General features: G+C 34.9%; 1 protein-coding gene across 2 annotated transcripts; it reads right to left on the bottom strand.

Moving 5' to 3' along the window:
* Positions 1–1,177: 1,177 nt before the first annotated feature.
* Positions 1,178–9,267, bottom strand: LOC110921961 (alpha-copaene synthase-like). Of its 2 annotated transcripts, none has more exons than XM_022166285.2 (7): positions 9,119–9,267; positions 4,928–5,198; positions 4,199–4,574; positions 2,301–2,519; positions 2,047–2,185; positions 1,707–1,952; positions 1,178–1,613 (listed from the first exon to the last, which is right to left on the bottom strand). In XM_022166285.2, the coding sequence occupies exons 1-7, from the start codon at positions 9,221–9,223 to the stop codon at positions 1,320–1,322; spliced, it is 1,650 nt and encodes a 549-aa protein (XP_022021977.1). In that variant the 5' UTR covers positions 9,224–9,267; the 3' UTR covers positions 1,178–1,319. The 2 variants fall into 2 exon arrangements, with proteins under 2 accessions (XP_022021977.1, XP_035842396.1); XM_035986503.1 differs by lacking the exon at positions 9,119–9,267 and adding an exon at positions 5,712–5,938.
* Positions 9,268–21,691: the final 12,424 nt, after the last annotated feature.

Here is a 21,691-nt window from a genome sequence, read left to right as displayed (position 1 = left end):
TAACATCTAATCTTTACTTGTTTGCTTTAAATACAACTTGAAAATATTATTGTTTTATTTGTTTTAAAACTAGTATTAAGTCCCCTCGCGTTGCAGCGGGGGCATAAACCTTCTCAACTAGCACTAATGCTACACAACTACCAGCGACCAGTAAAACCGAAAAAAACTCATAAAAACAAAATAAACAAAAAGGAAAAATAATATCGAACGAAAAGCATATGTAAATCGTTGAACCACGCATGCCTGTTGCGGCATTTTAATGCGAAGAAATTAGACTGAAACATAAAAATAGAAAAGAAAAACTAAGTCGATCTAAGACCATGCGCGTTGCGACAAACCTATCAAACAGGGAAAAATAGACGCGTTGTGACGATCCTGTCAAACGGGAAAAAAATAGACGAAAAATGTTGAAACCCACACGCACATTGCGGCGTGTTCACTCGCAAAATTAGAACGAAACGTAAAACGAAAAATTTACAAAAGATGAAAAATATGGGGATCATAGTTTAAAATAAAAATGTGTTGAGTTAAATTGCAAAAAATGAAATTTTTTAGGTTAAAAGTAAAAAAAAAACAAAAAAAACAAAGAGGTTAAAGTGTAAAAAATGATAACCTTTGGATTAGAAATGAAAACTCAAATTTTTTTTTTTGGAAAACTCCTAATGCTTATTGTACAGCTTTATAAAACATCAACATATTCCTAATTTATAATATGGTAATTAATTGTTAAGACGAAAAAGAATGGCATCAGATTTCACAAATAAAATGAGAGTTTATTTCACATAATATAACAGTTTTTTTAACGTGTTTGACACGTTTGGCTCCTTGGCGCCGGAGGCGGTTCGATTCTTGGCTAAAGTTCAGCGTGTGGTCCACAGTAACTTTTCGACCCCTCAGGGGCGAGACTTTGTTTTTAGTAGATTAGGGTTTTCTATTCAGAAGTGGATGGCGGCGCAGTTTGTTGCCCGTCTATCTGCTATCCTTATGTAATTTGCCCCATGATTAATTAAAAAAAAATTAACGTGTTGGTTTTTTTAAAACGAAATAAAATTCATTTTCTTATATCCAACATGATACATTATGTAGTCCGAATTCGTTTCGAGTCAGGTAACAAAGCTAATTTTCTTCAATTTGAACCATATATAATTTTATACCAATAATTTATTGTACCCATATATTGGATATCAACATTATTCATCGTTACATAACATAAAGGAATACATAAACATCATCACACACATATCCATAGTGGATATCATAGTATTCATCGTTCTATTACATATATTAAGATACGAATCCCCTAACACACCTCCTAGTTGTTACATGGGGACGGAAACACAGAACAAGAGTGTAATATATTCCTTAAACGTGCATTCCGAAAAAGTGAACCCGTCCGTATACTTGTAAATCACATCTATCATTCGTGTAAGATTAACAAGTGGGGCAAGTATTTCCATTGGGACCTCTGTTGGCTTTAGGCATCCCTCATTTATATCTTTCCATCCATCTTCAATAATGTTTATGATCGCCTCGATGGCAACATTTTCCGACACCCCAAAAGTCTTCATATAAGCATCTACACCTGTGGCTGATGGAGCTCTTTCACGCTCAAACTTCATACTCATGAAAGTAACATGTTATCAGATTAGATGCCACTATATATGCTATATTCAAAATCATTGTCATAAATGTTACGAATTTAATACCGCAATAGTCATGAGATCACCGTGGAGTCTTCCGATGGTCTGTGAAGTTGTTACAATCTTTGGATGACTTTCGAACCAAGCAATGACTTCTTCTGTGACAATTTTGCCCATACCACTCAACGCTGATTTATAAAGAAGACCATATCCAGAAGTAATTAACCCAATTTTCATATACTCTTCAAATGAAGGCACCTCACTATGCCTCCATTCAGCTTCTCGAAGGTAGGCTGTAGCCATTTCTTGAAACTAGGTTCATAACAGAAATAAACGAAACATAATAAGATAAATATAATTTTTATGTACTGATTATACGTAATAACTAATTTACAGTAAATCATACAGCCTTTTTGGAAGCCTCAATGAGATTGGTTGTTCCTTGTTGAGGTACTTGTTTGTTCCATTCAGCATACTGGTTGAGTACAAATTTATAGTATGGTTTAATATATTCAGGAAGTTGCGACATAGCAGTAATGTCCCACCTAAAAAGATCGAAACATGTTGAAGTGAAAGGATAGCTCAATATATATGGTTTAACATTGTGAGATGTACACAAATTAATACATCATTTTGATACACTAGCATAATAACCAATACCTGTTTATTGCTTGTGTTAGAACTCGCATCTCTTCAATCGTAGCATATGCATCATATGTGTCATCTAACACCACAAGAAGAAGGATTACTTTGGTTGTAATGATTCGCGCTTGAGAGTAATAAGGTTCCAAGTATATTGCCAATATCCATACATAGCACTCCCCCGCTCTATCTCTTACATAGGATGTTTTCACTTGTGATTGCATGTCCTTCCACCACCTAAAGTAAAACATAAATACTTATGCATTTCATAATGACTCAAAGATCAAAGGTTTAACTTAAATTAAGGGTTTTTATTTTTTGAAAGACAGGAGAAAACTAGAAAATATAAATCTCAGTCAATGTTTTTCGTACATAGAGTAAGTGCTAGGATCAAATATAAAGTGAAAAATCAACATATCAGGGTAAGAAGAATTTTAGTTTATTGATTTTTCATATGGAGGGTTGAGATTAGTTTTGGTAGGGGGAGAGGGGGGGGGGGATTAGGGGAAAAACATTTATTTTAAAATGTCCATAACTTTTTCATATAACGCTATTTTTTACAATAAAAAAATCACCATTTTTTCATATGATTTCATTTTTAACAAAAAAAAAATATATATATATCACTTTAATAACGAGCGTTTTTTTTTTAATTTTTAAGATGATTATGACATTACTATATAAATATAAAATAAAAATACATTTTTACTGTGTTTCAATGTATTATGGTAAAAGTTCAAGCCATTGTGTTTTTCTACTGGGTTTTAGTTATTACGTTTTATATTAGGGTTTCTATACATTGTTTTATTATCGGAACCTATAACATAATATTTTTTTGGGTTCTTTTGGGATTATATCCATTGTGTATCTATTATCAGAACCTATAACACAATGTATGACACAATTAAAATGATGTCATATATTAGCTTTTCTATACACTGTGTTATTAGATTTGATTATTGTGTTTTTCAACTGGTGGGTTTTCTATACATTGTGTTACAGGTTCTAGTAATTGTTTTAGTCTGTAATCCATTGTGTTTTAGTTTGTTTTTCCATTGTGTTTTTTTATTTTGTTGTCCATTGTGTTTAGTCTACTGTTCATTGTGCTTTTAGTCTATTATCCATTGTGTTTTAGTCTGCTGTCTATTGTGTTTTTTATTTGATGCCAGTTGTATTTTTTAGTCTATTTTTCATTGTGTTTTTATTCTGATTTACATTGTGTTTTTATTTTAATACTCATTGTGTTTTAAGTTATGTCCATTTGGTTTCATGCAACCGGGATTTAATTTTATCTTTTCAAAAGTTAACAATAAGATACTTATATTAAAGATAAAAAGACGCATGACGGTAAGATATATATATTTTAAATAAATGATTCATAAAAAAGTTATGAACATTTTTAAAAATGGGGGGGGGGGGGTAGCATGCGACTTGGGGCTATGTCTAAGGTTGACTTCTCGACCGCCGTGAGACTGCCCCTGATGCGTGGGAACTGGATGGAATATGTAAACCTTCGTCCCCGTCAGGTTTGAACCCGAGACTAAAGCCCCGATTCATCCCTTCACCCGGATATCCCTCAATAATAGTACAGGCGGGAATCATACCTGCGTCTCCACTAGGAAAGACAGACCTTTTGACCACTGGACCAACGTCTGAGGACTATTTGTGGGTTTTTACGTAGTTCCCAACTTCTCCACTTTTTTGTGGTTCATTGAACCTCACACTATATATACACCCACACATACAACTTTTAACGTGCGAATGATATGGGTAACTAGGATAATTATGCTTTAACTATAGTAATTATTATGACACTAGTTATTCTACAATTCGCACGTTAACCTCTATTTATACCAGATCCATCCACCCGTACACACAAACACAAATATTATTTTCTTTAGTGTTCGAAAACTTACTTTGAAACAATTCGAAGTTCTTCTTTTTGTAGTAGTTGCAAGTAGTTGAAGTGTAGTTTTGCAAGAGTTAATAGCGGGTCATATCTGGTAATTTCTTCTTCATAATGGGACAAATATTGCCTTGCCTCAAACATTGGGTGCCCTCGATGAAAAGGTCTCTCTAACACGTGTTTTACTTGTGACGCAAGAGTACCTTGGAGTGTTTTTTCTATGCTTTTTAGTTTACTTTTCGTGAATGCAATGGCTTCATCTAAAATAGATTCTCCTCTTATTCTTAATTGAGCACTTTCAAAGAAACTTAGCATGCCTCTCACATCTGTAGTGATGTCTTCCTTGAATTCACCAGACCTAAAATCCTTGAATTTGTTGAACACATCTGCATGCATAATAACATTTTTTTTATTCTAGGTGATCTAGCTCTAGCAAAATCATAAGCATCTCTAGGAGGCTTTATAATTTTTTTTTTGGCTTCTATGGAGTCGCAACTCGCAAGTCAAAAGAGCAGACTCATGCATATCTATGAGGAATTCGCTCGCCGGTGGTGTTAGATTTTTTAGAGTTCGCTACCCTCTATAGAACCCAAACAACTTCTAGAAACCTCCTAGAAACAATTATCATTTTGTTAACACTGTGTTGTGGGAGAAATAAACCATAGTTAGATAATTCTTAAAAACCATAAAAACAAGTTTTTGTATAAGCAATAATTTTTATGAGTGACAAACGACTTACCACAAGAGAATCTGTAACCAAAGATTCTAAAGACTTGAAAGTGAATAGACGTTGTATAAAGATCTGCTTTGTCGTAAGTTTGCATGTTAATCTGGTTGAAAAGCTTATCAAGTTGACCATCAATATCTTTCAAGAAAAGATATGTTAAACCAAGACGATGCACGAAATAAATCACACTCAATTTGTCATTTAAATCAACTGCAGGGTTTAATATCAACTTTCTCAGTTGCTCTTTTGGCTGCTCCATAGCTTCACCATATGCTTCCAATTGCTAGAAAAAAAAACAAATAAAAGTTTCTTTGAATAATTTAAAGGAGCTGCAACGTAAATCCTGTAGGTGTGTATGAGGAATCGTAATGAGGTTTTTCTTTTTATTTTTTATCTTTAGGTGGTTTGGAGAAATTTTCATAGTTTCTAGTCATTTTTTGGAACTTGAATTGATTCTAGGTGTTCTGCTAGTTGAACTAAGGGATGTCAGTAGTGTTTACGATGATCCGCTAGCCAAACTAGCATATGCGAATAGTGTTTTATGTTGAAAAACCAATATATTATAAACCTATCATAAAATATGCTAGTTCAACTAGCACATATGCATAAACACTATTCACATATGCTAGTTCAGCTAGCGGATCACCTAGAATCAAAACAAGTTCTAAAATTTGAATATCTATTTTTATGTACTGATTTGTCAAGAGTGAATGTTAGGAATCTATCCCCCAAATCAAAACAACTTCTCCAAACCACGTAAACATAAAAAAATTTCTCGTAATGGGCTCTTATGTACGGAATTGTCAAGAGTGAATGTCAGGAAGCTATCCCCCCAAATCGAAGGAGGAAAGTGGCCAAAGGACGTGCTGGCTCTATGGTGTTAGCTTCAGATGTGGCCATTCGGGGAATGCTATCTATTGTACGAAACTTTATGGATGTGTAATGTTATTTGGGCATTCAATACTATTTATAGAGGATAAGTCCAACCAATGGGGTGGTGATCCATTGGCAAAGACAAAGTCTTTAAAACACCTAGGTTGGGAAGGGGAAGGTCTTGGGTTCAAGTCCCACAGACGACAGTGGATTAAGAAATTAACCGTTCAAAAAAAAAAAAAAAAAAAAAATAGAGGATAAGTCCTCATGTAGAGAGCTTTTTTATGGTGTGAATTCCAAGTCAATATCAAAGCATAGTATTGACTTTTGAGTGTAAATTATGGCTAGCTCGACCCAAGCACCATATGGGGTCGTTGGGATTGTTTAAACTTGTTGTGAGGCTGTTTATTGTTAATGTTATCATTATATAAGAAAGAAGTGATTGTGTACAATTGACTTAGTTTTTAGATATATTACTTATATAATTTTTATTAAAACCCCATAATTTATTACTAGTATATTTAGTTTAGACTCATGTAAACAAATAAACTCAATTCTTATTTAAAACAACTCTCCCATGAGAAGGACCAATATGTTTTATATTTTTGGTTCTACTTTTTCTACTCCCTCAAGCACACAAATTCTAGGGGACCAACCTTATTTGTAGTTTTTCCCCTCATTTGTAGTTTTCATATATACCAGGCACTAGTCCATCAGCCTATGTGATGTTTGTTAGTCTTCACTTATTATCGTTTTTGTTTGTTTTTGTTTATTTGTGTTCATTTAGGTTATTGACGAACACATTCTTTTTCTTAAGAATCGAACATGAACACGAAATTCGTTCGTTTAAGTGTTTCTGTTTGTTAGGTTAAAGTTAAATAAATAAACACGAATAAGCACCGGTTCGGGTTCATTTACACGACTCTCAATTTATATTATATGTTTAAGATTATTTATAGCAAAAACTATTAGTTATGTACAAAAAATAATAATAATTTTTATTATATAAAGAAGTTATGTAATGATTAATGCATTAAACATAATTTATGTTAGAATATAAACTTAGCATATATGGTTTATTATTATTATTATTTAGTTGGGTTAATTAGATCATAGGTTAGTAATTAAATTAGATATGGCGGTTGGTAATTATAAGCGTTAAAACGGTTATGTCTCTTCCTAACAGTCACGACCGTTCCACCGTTTTGAATAAATATTTCTATATTGTGAACTTTGTAATTACCAAGATACTTTTCAATAAAATATCCAGTTGCATGTTTCTCTGTTCTCTGTACAAACACACACGAACACGAATACGATGACGACGATGATAACGGCTTCCGCTAACATGTGGTATCAAAGTGCATGGTTAGAAAACGAAGAATTAGGATCAGAATTACATGATCCTGGGAAGATACGGATGAAGAAGATGAAAAACAAACACGGGAAGAGGCGAGAAACAAATAGCGATTCAGATCATATAAGTCCGCGATTACGCGCGATTGCAATCCTGAAACAAGAGATTGCAATAATGGAATTGCAATATGAAATTGCATTACTAGAATACGAATCAGGATGTCTCGAAGATATCGGAGATAAAGGCGAAGTCATAACACCGAAAGAAGAGAATTCAATGATACAAGAAATTGAATTCGAGAAATAGGACAAAGAAGAAGACGATCCCGAAAGCGAAGAGATGGCCTGTAAAAATGTTCAAAACTAAACGGTAAGATGAAAGAAAACAGGGGATATGGAGACGGACAAGAATCCAATCCCGATCGCACGACTCCGCGATCACACGAGTTTGCAGAATGGAAGCAAGAGATTCTAATGAAATTAGAACACGAAATCGAATTATGAGAACGAGAATCAGAAGGGAGACAAGGAGAAACAGGAGAGTTCGAGAATCCGATGTCATCGGAATTGATTCTTCAAGAAACAGGGGAATCCAAGAAGAAAGACGAAGAAGATAACAAGGAAGATCACGGAAAAGAAAAGGATCATGAAGATGCAAAGGAAACAGGAAATGATCATAAAGAAGAAGAGGAAGAGAACACAGGGGATAACCGGTCACCGACACCGGTTATGAAAAATGATCATAAAGAAGAAGAGGAAGAGAACACAGGGGATAACGGTCACCGACACCGGTTATGAAAAAAATAGACAAGAATCATAATGGATTGTTCTTTAAAGATGATACGAAAATTCATGATACAAAGAAAATGAAAATTGAAAATGAATCTTTGATCAAAAGAAGGAAATCGGCAGCCTCTGTTTTTTATAGAAATGAAATAGTGAAACAAGAAAAAGGAATGAGAAGAGTGGCACAGATTAGCGACAAGCAAAGAAAAGATATTGCGACAGAAACAGGACTTTTAGCGACGGATGAAAAGATACTAGCAACAACAGATTGGAAATTAAGCGATCCCGATATCGAAAATTTCAGAACTGCCTTACTCGGCATCACGAAACAAATCAAGGTGGATTTATGGACGCATCATGACAAGTTCAAAGAAAAATGCGTTTATCATCAAAGGAGACGTGACGAGCCATTACCGATGCTAAGTTTAGGAGGGATGGTGTTAGAATATAAACTTAGCATATATTGTTTATTATTATTATTTAGTTGGGTTAATTAGATCATAGGTTAGTAATTAAATTAGATATGGCAGTTATGGCGGTTGGTAATTATAACCGTTTTTAACGGTTATGTCTCTTCCTAACAGTCACGACCGTTCCACCGTTTTGTATAAATATTTCCATATTGTGAACTTTGTAATTACCAAGATATTTTTCAATACAATATCCAGTTGCATGTTTCTCTATACTCTGTACAAACACACACGAACACGAATACGATGGCGACGATGATAACGGCTTCCGCTAACAATTTAAAAAAGAAGATATAAATAAGACTTATTTATACAGTATTTCACAAACTAAACGACTGTTTCTTTTCTTAAACCGACTCTGCTTGTCAAGTTGTTTCTGTCCATTAAGTATAGGTAGATTCAAACATAATCCAAGTTATGTCCATTTAATTTGTACCTTCTTTTGTAGCCAACTGATCGATCCAGTCAGCTTTCTATCAATTTCTAGAAAAAAAAATGTGTATAAATATAACGCTGTAATAGACATTTAATACCATTCATATTCGATGTACCCACATACATTCAATTTGGTAACACAGTTTAAGTTGGCTTACCATTCTTCCGGTTGCTAGCAAATGAGACAACGTATTCTTAATTTTAATTTCAGCAGCATATTAGCATACCAAAACAACTAAGTTAATTGTGTAAGTGTGTGTGAATAATCTATAAGGGCTCTTACCGAATTGTCAAGAGAGAATGATAGAAAACGATCACCCCAAATCGAAGGGGGAAAGTTTGCTAGAGGACGTTCCGGCTCTATGGTGTTGGCTTTAGTTGTGGCCATTTGTGGAATGATCTAAGTTTCTACAGGAAACTTTATGGATGAGTATATCATTATTTTGGGTATTTATAGAGGATGTCCTCATGCAGGGAGCTATTTTTTTAATGGGCGTTCCAAGTCAATTATATATGGCTGGCCTCCGGTGACTGGACAAAAACCATAAAGGGATTAAAATTGATCAAGAAAAAATGTAGAACCCGGGAAAGAGTGGTGGTGTATGCACCGATACCGGATATCAATGTTGGGATTCAGTGGTGTCAATTTTACTTTTTATCAAAACGGGTTTGACACATTTTATTAACCAAATATGTAATTAATAAAAACGCAGCGGAATAAATATAAATAATTAACACCAAAAAGTGAATCGAACAGGATCATGGTTACAAAGGGACTGTTTGGCTAAGCTTACTTTAGTGACTTATTTACTTATTTACTTTTTGAAAAGTTAAAAGGTGTTTGGGTTAGCTTATTATGTGAGAGGAATAAGTAAATAAGTCATTCAATTATGACTTATTTGCTTTTCAGATAAGCAAATAAGTAAATAAGTTATTCCAATAAGCTTAGCCAAACAGCCCCAAACATGCAAATACGATATAGAAAACAATTAATCTACTGATGAGATTAAATATACCTTAATGGTTAAAGATTAAATGTGTGAGACACCGAGGTACAACGAACAAGTGCTAGACACGAACACGAACAAAGAGAAAGTTGTCTCGTAAGAGGCACCACCTATTTCTTTTAGGTGGTGGCTGTATATCGCATAAAACGAAAAAGGAGTTTTTCCCTTTTGTCTTACGGCTGATTTTAATTTTTGTTTCTTGAATCCACAAAATAACAAAAACCAAAAGAAAAGAACTCCACCCTTTTGTTCTTTTGACGGCTGTAGTATATCTCACAAAGCAAAAAGAAAAACCCTTTTGGTTTTCGGCAGAGATGGATTTTAAAGAGATGATTAGTATATTATATATAATATAACTAGGTTAGTTCCCCGTGTGTTACACGGGTTGAACAATTTAAATTATACAGTATAGATATTTCCTGTAAATGCAATATAAATGTAACCCACTAACTCGTACATATTAATTAATGTCGTAGAGTTCGATAAGACGGCTCTAATGTCGGTTGAATGAGATCAATGAAAGTCCATTTGATACCCTTTGTACGACTTCTTATTTTTTTAAATCTTTGTATTTGATTCTAAACCTATTATTAATATTATTGATAATAATTTTAGTTATATATATCAATAATATATTTTATATATATATATATCACTCGTACATATTAATTAATGGCGTAGAGTTCGATAAGACGGCTCTAATATCGGCTGAATGAGGTCAATCAAAGTCTATTTAATACCCTTTGTACGACTTCTTATTTTTTGAATCTTTGTATTTGATTCTAAACCTATTATTACATATTATTGATGATAATTTTAGTTATATATATCAATAATATATTTTATATATATATATATATATATATCAATAATATATTTAGTCTAACATATTAATATTATTATGAATTTCGAAACTCGTTTAGCTAGGATTTAAGATTCTTTTGAAGTTTTAGTTTAACAATAGGTTATTGAATTAATAATAAGAATTTGTAGTAGATTAGATTAAATATTATAGTAGGTTAGATTAAATATTATTATTAGTATATTATTAATAATTTTAATCAATTAAATGAGAGAATGACAAGTGTCCCAAAACAGGTTTCTTTTATTATATAGTATAGGTTAGGTTAACAATTAACCTAATCACCCTTTTGGTTCCTAAAGCCCAATACATCTAGCACAAGCCCAAACATGATAGGAAGCCCGAAAAAACAAAGTTTAATTAAATAAGTAATTAAACGTTGTATTATTTATAACCCGTATAAATAATAAGTTCCATTTCTCGTGAATATATAATTATTCTAGATAATTATATATTTCGTTCTATTAATTGTTCGTGGTCACCAGTTAACCAAGTTAAGTGGATTTAATGTTCGTTGCCCAAGGTGTAACTCTTACGGGTCGTAGCTCGGTCAGCAGCGTTGACTTATCGAACCCGTACATATAAATCCAACAATCTCCCAGTTGGACGGCCTTCGATAAAAATCCTCAACGCAGACAGTCAGCGGCGCTCTAGCTGCACATGGTTGCCCCCAACAAGGTATGACACTTTAAAATCATTAACCAAAACACTTTGCCATTAATAACAACTTACTATTGGAAGACAATAGACTTATGGTAATTGTTGTCATTTATCCTTTCTGTAAAAGACATAAATTGAATCAATGAGACATGGATTAAGTTCATTCTCATATGGTGTTCAATTATTATTGTTCTCGATCAAGAGTCAAAGTGGTCCGAACAAACACACAGTAAGTTTGGGTAAGGCCTTACACTTCACCAGTTTAAATCAACGAGGGCGCCACAATGTCTAACTGTTACATATCATGTAAGAGTACAGAATCTCATATCGACTACATACAACTCCCACTGAACTTTAGAACTATTCCCAATTAAAGCCTTTATGACTGGCAGTTACGCGACAGCGGTTAACAGTAATCAAAGAATAGTCCTTGGTAAACGGAAGTTCTAATATGTATCTCAGGTCAAAGGATACTACATGAGTATACCAATATCAAAGCATCTTATGACTAAGATCCATGAAGATGATTTGATGCGAGTTACATCCAACGTCATTCTCAATGAGGTCTGTGAATTTGGAAGTCAACTACTTGAGTCCAAAGTCAGAATAGTCTTAGTTCAGAATCGTTCCCACGAGTCTGACCGACTACGGATAGTTTAGAATGCAAGATTCACGGATTAAACGTATTAAAATCGAACACAGTTATAAGATTCAAAATTGCATTTAACCAGTAAATCAAAATTGAATTCAAAAGTACAATTGTTAAAAGTTCGTACATCCAAATACTAAATCAAAACGTACTGCTAGCTAATCTAAGCCCGATAGCACCCATGTGCTGATCATGCTTGTCCTGAGTCATGGGCTTAGTAAACGGGTCTGCTAGGTTTTGATCTGTGTTCACTTTGCTTATCACGATGTCTCCACGTTCCACAATTCCCGTATGTAGTGGAACTTTAAAACTGGCATCAGTGTAACATCTTACAGTGAGCTCTTCTTCCACTCCTCCAAATACTAAGAACATATCTTTAGTTCTTCTCAGATACTTCAGAATGTTCTTAACAGCAGTCCAATGGGCAATGCCAGGAGTTTGCTGATAATGACTAGTCATGCTTAAAGCATGTGAGACGTCAGGTCTAGTACATAACATAGCATACATGATAGAGCCAATCGCTAAAGCATATGGAACAGCTTCCATTCGCTTAATTTCAATGTCCGTTGAAGGAGATTACGATTTGTCCAACACGGTCCCTTTAGTCATAGGAACACCTCCTTTCTTGGAGTTTTCCATCTTAAAGCGTGTCATCATTTTGTCTATGTATGTACTTTGACTTAGCCCAAGAAGTCGCTTAGATCTATCCCTATAGATCTTGATTCCTAGAATATAAGCTGCTTCTCCAAGATCTTTCATTGCGAAACAAGTTCCCAAATAGTGTTTAACTTCGTTAAGCATAGGGACGTTGTTTCCAATAATCAGTATATCATCCACATACAGGATGAGGAATGACATAGTGCTCCCCCACTAGCCTTTCTGTAAACACAAGGCTCATCTTCATTTTTGACAAAACCAAACTCTTTGATCTTTATGGTCAAAACGAAGATTCCAGCTACGAGACGCCTGCTTGAGTCCATAAATGGACTTATTCAGCTTGCACACCCTATTAGGATATTTTGGATCAACAAAACCGTCTGGCTGAACCATATAGACATCTTCAGAGAGATGTCCATTAAGAAAAGCAGTTTTGACATCCATTTGCTATATCTCATAGTCATACTACGCGGCTATGGCAAGCAATATCCTGATCGATTTAATCATAGCAAAGGGCGAGAAGGTTTCATCATAGTCAATACCCTGAGTTTGAGTGAAACCCTTTGCAACTAGCCGTGCTTTAAAGGTGTGTACATTTCCATGCATATCGGTTTTTCTCTTGAAAACCCATTTGCTCCCTACTGCCCGAGATTCGGGGGGTAGCTCAACCAAGTCCCAGACTTGATTATCACGCATAGATTGCATCTCAGCGTTCATGGCTTCCAGCCATTTCGCAGATTCAGGATCTGAGATAGCAGATTTGTAGTTAGTAGGTTCGTCATTAGACTCATCTACTACCAAGACTTCAGCACCTTCAAGATGCCAAAGGTATCTGTCAGGTTCTTTACGAGTCCTGCTACTTCTACGAACGCCTGTGTTCATGTCTGATTCATCAGCAACAATTTCTTGTTGTTCAGACGTTCCGACTTCATCATCGGTTGTTGTTGGTTCTCGAATTTCTTCAAGATCAACCACATTATTTCCAGTTCCTCGATTAAGAAGTTCTTCCTCGAGAAAGTGTCCCTTCCTTTTGATGGAAATAACATTTGCATCAGGATGGTAGAAATAATATCCGCTTCTTTTATAGTATCCGACGAAAACAACCTTTTCGCCTCGAGGATCGAGCTTATCATCAGCATCACTTGTGATGTATGCATCACATCCCCATACTTTTAGGTATTCCAAATCGGGTTTACGCCCATGCCATATCTCATATGGGGTTTTGTTTACCTTTTTAGTCGAAGCAAGATTGACAATGCGGGCGACAGTCATAAGAGCATGACCCCAAAAGGAGTGAGGCAAGTTAGTTCTACACATCATCGATCGAACCATATTAAGTAGGGTTCGATTTCTCCTCTCGTTCACGCCATTAAGTTGGGGTGTGCCAGGTGGAGTGGGTTCTCAAATTATTCCACACTCTTTGAGATTATTGAGGAACTCTAAGCTGAGGTATTCGCCACCTCGATCTGATCGAAGTATTTTTATCTTTCTAGTAAGTTGGTTTTCTACTTCGTTTTGAAACTCTTTAAACTTTTCAAAAGTTTCATGCTTATGCTTCATAAGATAGACATAAGCATATCGACTATAATCGTAGATGAAAGTAACGAAGTATCTTTCATGGTTTCTTGTCATGGTTCTGAAAGGGCCACATACATCAGTGTGAATGAGTCCTAGCAGACCATTGGCCCGTTCACCAACACCAGTGAAGGGACGCTTTGTGAGTTTGCCAGCTAAGCAAGATTCGCAATCATTAAAGGAGTTCTGTCTAGTGGATTCAAGAATCCCCTCGGATTGGAGCCATTTTATGCGTGCCTTACTTATGTGGCCAAGTCTACAATGCCATAGAAAGGTTTCATTAATACCAACTTTGTTACGCTTAGAAAGATGATATATGTTATTACATGTTTGAACATCAATATCATAAATACCATTCCGAGGTTTAGCCTCAAAATAAAAGACATCATTCAAGTAGGTAGAAATAGAAATACCATTTAAACGTACTTGAAAGCTTGTTCAAACAAAAGGGAAACTGAAATAATGTTTCTGGTTATACTAGGTGCAAACAAACAATTGTTTAAATTAACTACAAGGCCAGAAGGACATGAAAAATGAATGTGCCAGTTGCAAGAACGGGCACTTTTTTCCCATCACCAATGATGTGTTCCATGTCACCTTGTTTCAGCTTCCTCCACTTTTCAGGCTCCTGCAAAACATTAGTGATGTGGTAACCACACCCAGTATCAAATACCCATGTGTTGCTGGAGACAGTACAAAGTTCAATAACATAAATGAGAATACCTGAAGAAGTGCCAATGTTATTGGCCTTGTTCGCCTTCAGCTTGGCTAGATACTGTGGGCAGTTCCTTTTCCAGTGCCCCATTTGGTTGCATTCAAAGCACTGACGCTCCTGGGGAGGGGGTGGTTTAGCAACCTGCTTGTTGTTGGTGGCAGATTTAGCAGCAACAACAACCATTTTCTTGCCTTTGCTGTTATGAGCCCTTTTCTTGTTGTTGGGCTTCTTAACACCACCAGACTTAACCATCAGAACTTGGTTGGTTTTATGTGGAATGTTCATCTCGGCCGTTTTGAGCATACCATGTAGCTCAGGCACAGTCTTCACCCAAGCATTCATATTATAGTTTATAATGAACTGGTCATACGAGCTAGGGAGAGAGTTCAAGATGAAGTCCGCTGCCATTTCATCTTGCAGGGGATAACCAAGTTTGTTCATCTGGTCAATGTACCCTTTCATCTTAAGCACATGAGTACTGACACACGATCCTTCTTGCATTTTACAGCTTATGAGCTGCTTCATGGTGTCATATCGCTCCTGTCGGGCTTGTTTCTGAAACATGCCTTTCAGTTGCTGGATCATGTCATAAGCATCTTTATCTTCCATGTTCTTCTGAAGTTCAGGAGACATGGTGGCTTGCATAAGGCAGGCTACCTCAATGGCATCCTCATTATGTTTTTCTAGTGCCTTACGAGCAGCAGTAGTGTTACTTTCAGGCTCGGTAGGGACTGGGCCATCTAAGATATAGAGCTTTTTCGCCATCTTGAGAACTATTCTCAGATTGCGGTGCCATTCGAGAAAGTTGGTGTTATTCAGTTTTTCCTTTTCAAGTATAGACTTGAGAACGAAGGAGTTGTTTTCATTAGACATCTGTTATATAAGCAAAATGATTTTAATTAGTATTTTCGATGTATATTTCCTTATTTAATCAATGACCCATTACAGTAATTAGAACAAGGAATGAGAATCTGGCTATGTCAGTAGTAAAGGCATCTGTGGCATGCACTTTACTAAGTGACTAGGCAGACTGACAACGAGTGTCAATTGTGAGAATTGCACAACTCTCGAGTATGAGGCCGCTAAGACAACTCTTGTCTATGCATTGATACGTTTAGCCTCATCTATGCCGACTTTTTACTTTCGAGACAGCTGGAGCATGTGGTGAGAAAAGAAAAAGTAATAGTCGTCCTAAAAGAGGTACGTGTGGAAGGGCCGGATGTGTCAACGAAACCCTTGCACCTTGGAAGGATATGCTAGACATCAAGTGTGGTGTTGTGGCTCCAAACACTGATGGTTCGCTTTTACGTTCCAAGTATAGCTTGTGATAGGATGGCATAGACTATTGATTTTAATTATGGGTTAATTTAATATTTACCAAATAGGGTCGTAAGAGCCAATTTTAGTACATATTTAGTCGTGACATCTTGATGAACCCTTTCATCTCTCAGGACACTTAATTTTAAATAACCTATTAAAACTAAGTTTGTCGCGACTTGTATAACCATTTAAAGTTAATAGTTTTAAAACTATTAAGTCGTGACTTTTAGAAAGTTAAAAACTTGTTAAATTTCAAAAACTCTAATGGTTATTATTTATTTTAGAACAAACTATTTGTTTTATAACAAATATTTACAAGTTGTAAAAAACAATTTAGAACTTGTTATAATTGATTGTGAACATTTTAAAACACCTTTTAAAAAGTTTGGTATTAGGTTGGTATGTTATATAACAACTTATATGATAAAAGCAACCATAATAGCAAAAATAAATATGTAAATCTTTAGGCCATTTTGTTTGTTCTTGCTAGAGCCAAATAGCAAGACCAAACTGGGTCACGGGGTAACAAACAACCACAAGGATGGACCTAGTGCATCTAGTTGTCTTCAGCAGCTCCTTGATTCCTGTAATGTCTTCTGTTTTGTCTTCGGGTCTTCAACTTTATATTATAATATAAAATATAACAAAATTGAAACCCTAATCTATTACAACTTTGAGCCACAAAGTGGGCCAAAACCATAAAACAAAACAATAACAAAAATACAAGTACAAGGTCGGCCAGATTTACATATTCAACACAATCATATTAAAGTGGGCAATCTTTTGGTCAAATAAAAATAAATAAAACTTTTGACCAAATAACTTTTTGCCCAAGAAATATTTAGATCTGAAACTTTAAACAAGTTAAAGTTTGAGATCTATAACTGGTTAAAAGGACCGGTTCCGATTTGCATGTTGTAAGCGTGGCTCTGATACCACTGTTGGGATTCAGTGGTGTCAATTTTACTTTTTATCAAAACGGGTTTGACACATTTTATTAACTAAATATGTAATTAATAAAAACGCAGCGGAATAAATATAAATAATTAACACCAAAAAGTGAATCGAACAGGATCATGGTTACAAACATGCAAATACGATATTACTGATGAGATTAAATATACCTTAATGGTTAAAGATTAACCGTGTGAGACACCGAGGTACAACGAACGAGTGCTAGACACGAACACCAACAAGGAGAAAGTTGTCTCGTAAGAGGCACCACCTATTTCTTTTAGGTGGTGGCTGTATATTGCATAAAACGAAAAAGCAGTTTTTTCCTTTTGTCTTACGGCTGATTTTAATTTTTGTTTCTTGAATCCACAAAATAACAAAAACCAAAAGAAAAGAACTCCACCCTTTTGTTCTTTTGACGGCTGTAGTATATCTCACAAAGCAAAAAGAAAAACCCTTTTGGTTTTCGGCAGAGATGGATTTTAAAGAGATGATTATTATATTATATATAATAATATAATTAGGTTAACAATTAACCTAATCACTCTTTTGGTTCCTAAAGCCCAATACATCTAGCACAAGCCCAAACATGATAGGAAGTCCGAAAAAACAAAGTTTAATTAAATAAGTAATTAAACGTTGTATTATTTATAACCCGTATAAATAATAAGTTCCGTTTCTCGTGAATATATAATTATTCTAGATAATTATATATTTCGTTCTATTAATTGTTCGTGGTCACCAGTTAACCAAGTTAAGTGGATTTAATGTTCGTTGCCCAAGGTGTAACTCTTACGGGTCATAGCTCGGTCAGCAGCGTTGAATTATCGAACCCGTACATACAAATCCAACAATCCAACTGTTCATTTTAATGCCCGATCGATCATTTATGTTTCAGTTGTTGCTTTGAGATTGTTTATTGTTGTTGTAATCTTTTTTCTTTTAAAGTGATTGTGTATACATTGTTTTCATTTAGATACATTGTTGCAAGTATTAAAAAAATACAACACATGTTGTGCTGAATTAAAAATGCAGCACATTGCTCTGCTGAATAAAAAAACGTACAACAATATAGAAAATTGACCTAATAATTCTGCATGTCCTTTAAAAAATGAAGAAAATACTACTTTAAAAAAAATGATACAGTTTAATTTGATCAAGGAACCATTAATCTCCAAATTAACATCAGAACAAGCTAACAATAAAAGTAATCTAAATTCCAACCATCTGCACTAAAAACCTCTATGTAAAAGCCAAAAATGTAACACAAAAGCAGAAAAAAACGAATTTGAATTACATTAAATCTGAAGCTCCAAAAAACAAATAATCTGTTGTTAAGTAAAAAAAAAAATATGATCTAAGAAAGACACATATAGGTTGAGAACTTGAATAGAACAAATCTCAATCATAGACATTGAGGTAACAGATCCGATGGCGTTTTCACATATATGTTTAAATGGAAGCTCACCTCTAAAGTTCAGGTACATGTTATTGTTGGTAAATCAGAAGCTAATAATTAACGAAAGAAGTATGAGAATACGCAAGAGTAATAATAATTACTTTTTTGGGAAAAAAGACCACAAGCCGATGATTTTTATTCAATAACAAAAACGCCTTATATAGGCTGAGTTACACAGTGCAACGAAAACATAGAGGAATAACAAAGTCCATTTATTCTAAGCTAAAAATTTGACTGAAAACAGAAGACTGGGTAGTCTTCAAAAACCCACGTGACAACGGCTCCATGCAATCTGATAGTTTGAATTATATTTCAACAGTTATCACCTCTACCGTTCTTAATTCTGGTAGTTTAATTCCGAGACAAAAATTCAGTATAAATTGTTCTTCACCAGATCGTCTTTTTGAGTAAACAAAAACCATATAGAAACAACAAATCTAGCCTGGATCCGAATGTGACAAACGTCACTTTCAAAAGTCAAAACCCTAATTGCATTTTTTTTCTTAGAAATGTTATTTAGGGTCTAATTTAAGATCCACTACAAGAAAAGTATACCTTTAGCGGCGACGGTAATAGCGGCGACAGGCCAAACGTCGCCGCTATTAGTCGATCCGCGTCCCACCACCTACCATCGATCCCCAGCCGTTGATCTTTACCCTGATCCAACGGTTGGGGACTTAATAACCAATAGCGGCGACAACCTTTAGGGTTTTAGCGGCGACGGCTGTTCTCCGCTAAAGAATTGTGGACCCTCATCAAACCCCAGCCACTGATATCTTATCCGGAACCACACCAGTAGCGGCGACAGTGAAGCAATAGCGGCGACAGGCTGTCGCCGGTACTAGTCGAACGAAATAAACCTTTACAGCGGGTTTTTTTCCCTCTTTCCTCATTTTTCCCTCTTTCTTCTTCTCTCAAGCGACGGTAACCGGCATTTATCTTCAAATTCGGTTAGTTTAAGTTTGAATCTTGTCAAATTTCTTCACTATTTTGATATATACATGTTATAGTTTATAATTTTTGTGTGTTTTTTTGTTTATGCTAGAAAAATCGGCTCACCACCATCACCTCTCCGGTCACCACCATCAACTCTCCGGTCACCACCATCACTTCTCCGGTCACCACCTCGTCTCCGCGGTCTACATCTACTTGAAAACTTGAAATTACGGTTAGTTTTATATGAATTTTTTCAAAGTTTAGAAATTGTATAATTTTTTGTTTAGGTATGTAAATGTGTATGGAAGGATGTATGTTTGTATGTAAATGTTTGTGAAAATGTTGAATGTAGGTGTATTTGGTGAAAATGAGTATATGTAGGTGTATGTATTTGTGTATGTAGGTGTATGTATGTGTATGTAGGTGTATGTACGGATGTATGTTTGTATGTAAATGTTTGTGAAAATGTATAATGTAGGTGTATTTGGTGAAAATGAGTATATCTAGGTGTATGTATTTGTGTATGTAGGTGTATGTATGTGTAAGTAGGTGTATGTAAGGATGTATGTTTGTATGTAAATGTTTGTGAAAATGTATAATGTAGGTGTATTTGGTGAAAATGAGTATATCTAGGTGTATGTATTTGTGTATGTAGGTGTATGTATGTGTATGTAGGTGTATGTAAGGATGTATGTTTGTATGCAAATGTTTGTGAAAATGTATAATGTAGGTGTATTTGGAGAAAATGAGTATACGAAAGTCTATGTATTTGTGTATGTAGGTGTATGTAAGCATGTATGTGGGTATGTAAGTGTATGAATGAATGTATGTATGTAGGTGTAAGTGTATAAATTTTATGGTTTTGATCAAAATGTGTGTTTGTTTATGTGTAGGTTTGAAAAAAATGTTAAAGTTTGATAATTTGTATATTTGTGTTTAGGTTTTAAAACATTTATATTTAAATTTGACAAATATATATTAGTTAGGAAATGCCCTCTTTATATTAAAATCATCACTTAAAACATAACGGACATAGAAAATACCCGCCAATATTGAAATCATCATTTAAAACAAAAGGAACTATGAAAATACCCGCCCGAAATATAAACCATTATGAAGAACATTACGAGCTTAAAAATCGTGTCGGATATTGAATTCATCATTTCAAACATAACGAGCTAAGAAAATACCTAATCGAAATTGAAATCATGATTTAAAACATAACGTTCCGCCCAAATTTAAAACAATCATTAAGAACATAACAAGCTTAAAAAACTGTGCCCGTGTTTGAATTAATCATTTTAAACATAACGAGCTTAGAAATACCCGCCCGAAATTGATTTAGAAATTAATTTCGGGTTGTCCCCGTTTATCTTGGGACTGCTTTTTGAATACTTTATCTCATTTAGGATGTGAATGTGTATTACATGATTGTTTGTTTAAGAAGGATTCGGTTATCATTTTCTCTTTGCTCCTCGGGTATATATATCATTACATATATACTTGGGAGCTAAGAGGAAATGCTGCCGAATTTTTCTTAAACAAACAATCATGTAATACACATTCACATATGAGATAAAGTGTTCAAAAAGTGGGTTTAGCAGCCTACCCTTGTCTTGTTAATCCTAAATTAGATTTTCTTTCAGTTGCATAATGCCTATCGATAAAAGTTGGATTGATTCCCCACGTCATTCACCTCACTACAAGCAAGGACTCGAGTCATTTATCGAGATGTGTGAAAGAGTGATAAAAAACCACGATGAAGTTAGATGTCCGTGTACCCAATGTAAAAATTTCGGCTTAATAACTATGGCAGAAATGAAATACCATTTGCGTATTAACAGTTTTTGGAAGGAATACACTTCGTGGACCTATCACAGGGACACGACTCCAATTGCACAAGTAAACGATGTTGCGCCACAAGACGGTATGGTAAACGTTATTGAAGACATTAGGGGGGAGCGTATGGAAGAAGATACATACCTTAACCAAGAGAACTCGAATGGAGATAGTAGCGGTGTTGTTGATGATTTTGAAGACCTGATAAAGGAAGCTGAAACAG

Source organism: Helianthus annuus, chromosome 17 (assembly GCF_002127325.2).
Source record: "Helianthus annuus cultivar XRQ/B chromosome 17, HanXRQr2.0-SUNRISE, whole genome shotgun sequence".
Taxonomy (NCBI): Eukaryota; Viridiplantae; Streptophyta; class Magnoliopsida; order Asterales; family Asteraceae; genus Helianthus; species Helianthus annuus.
Note: the sequence above shows the minus strand (reverse complement) of the source record. Positions and strands in the feature narration are given on the sequence as shown.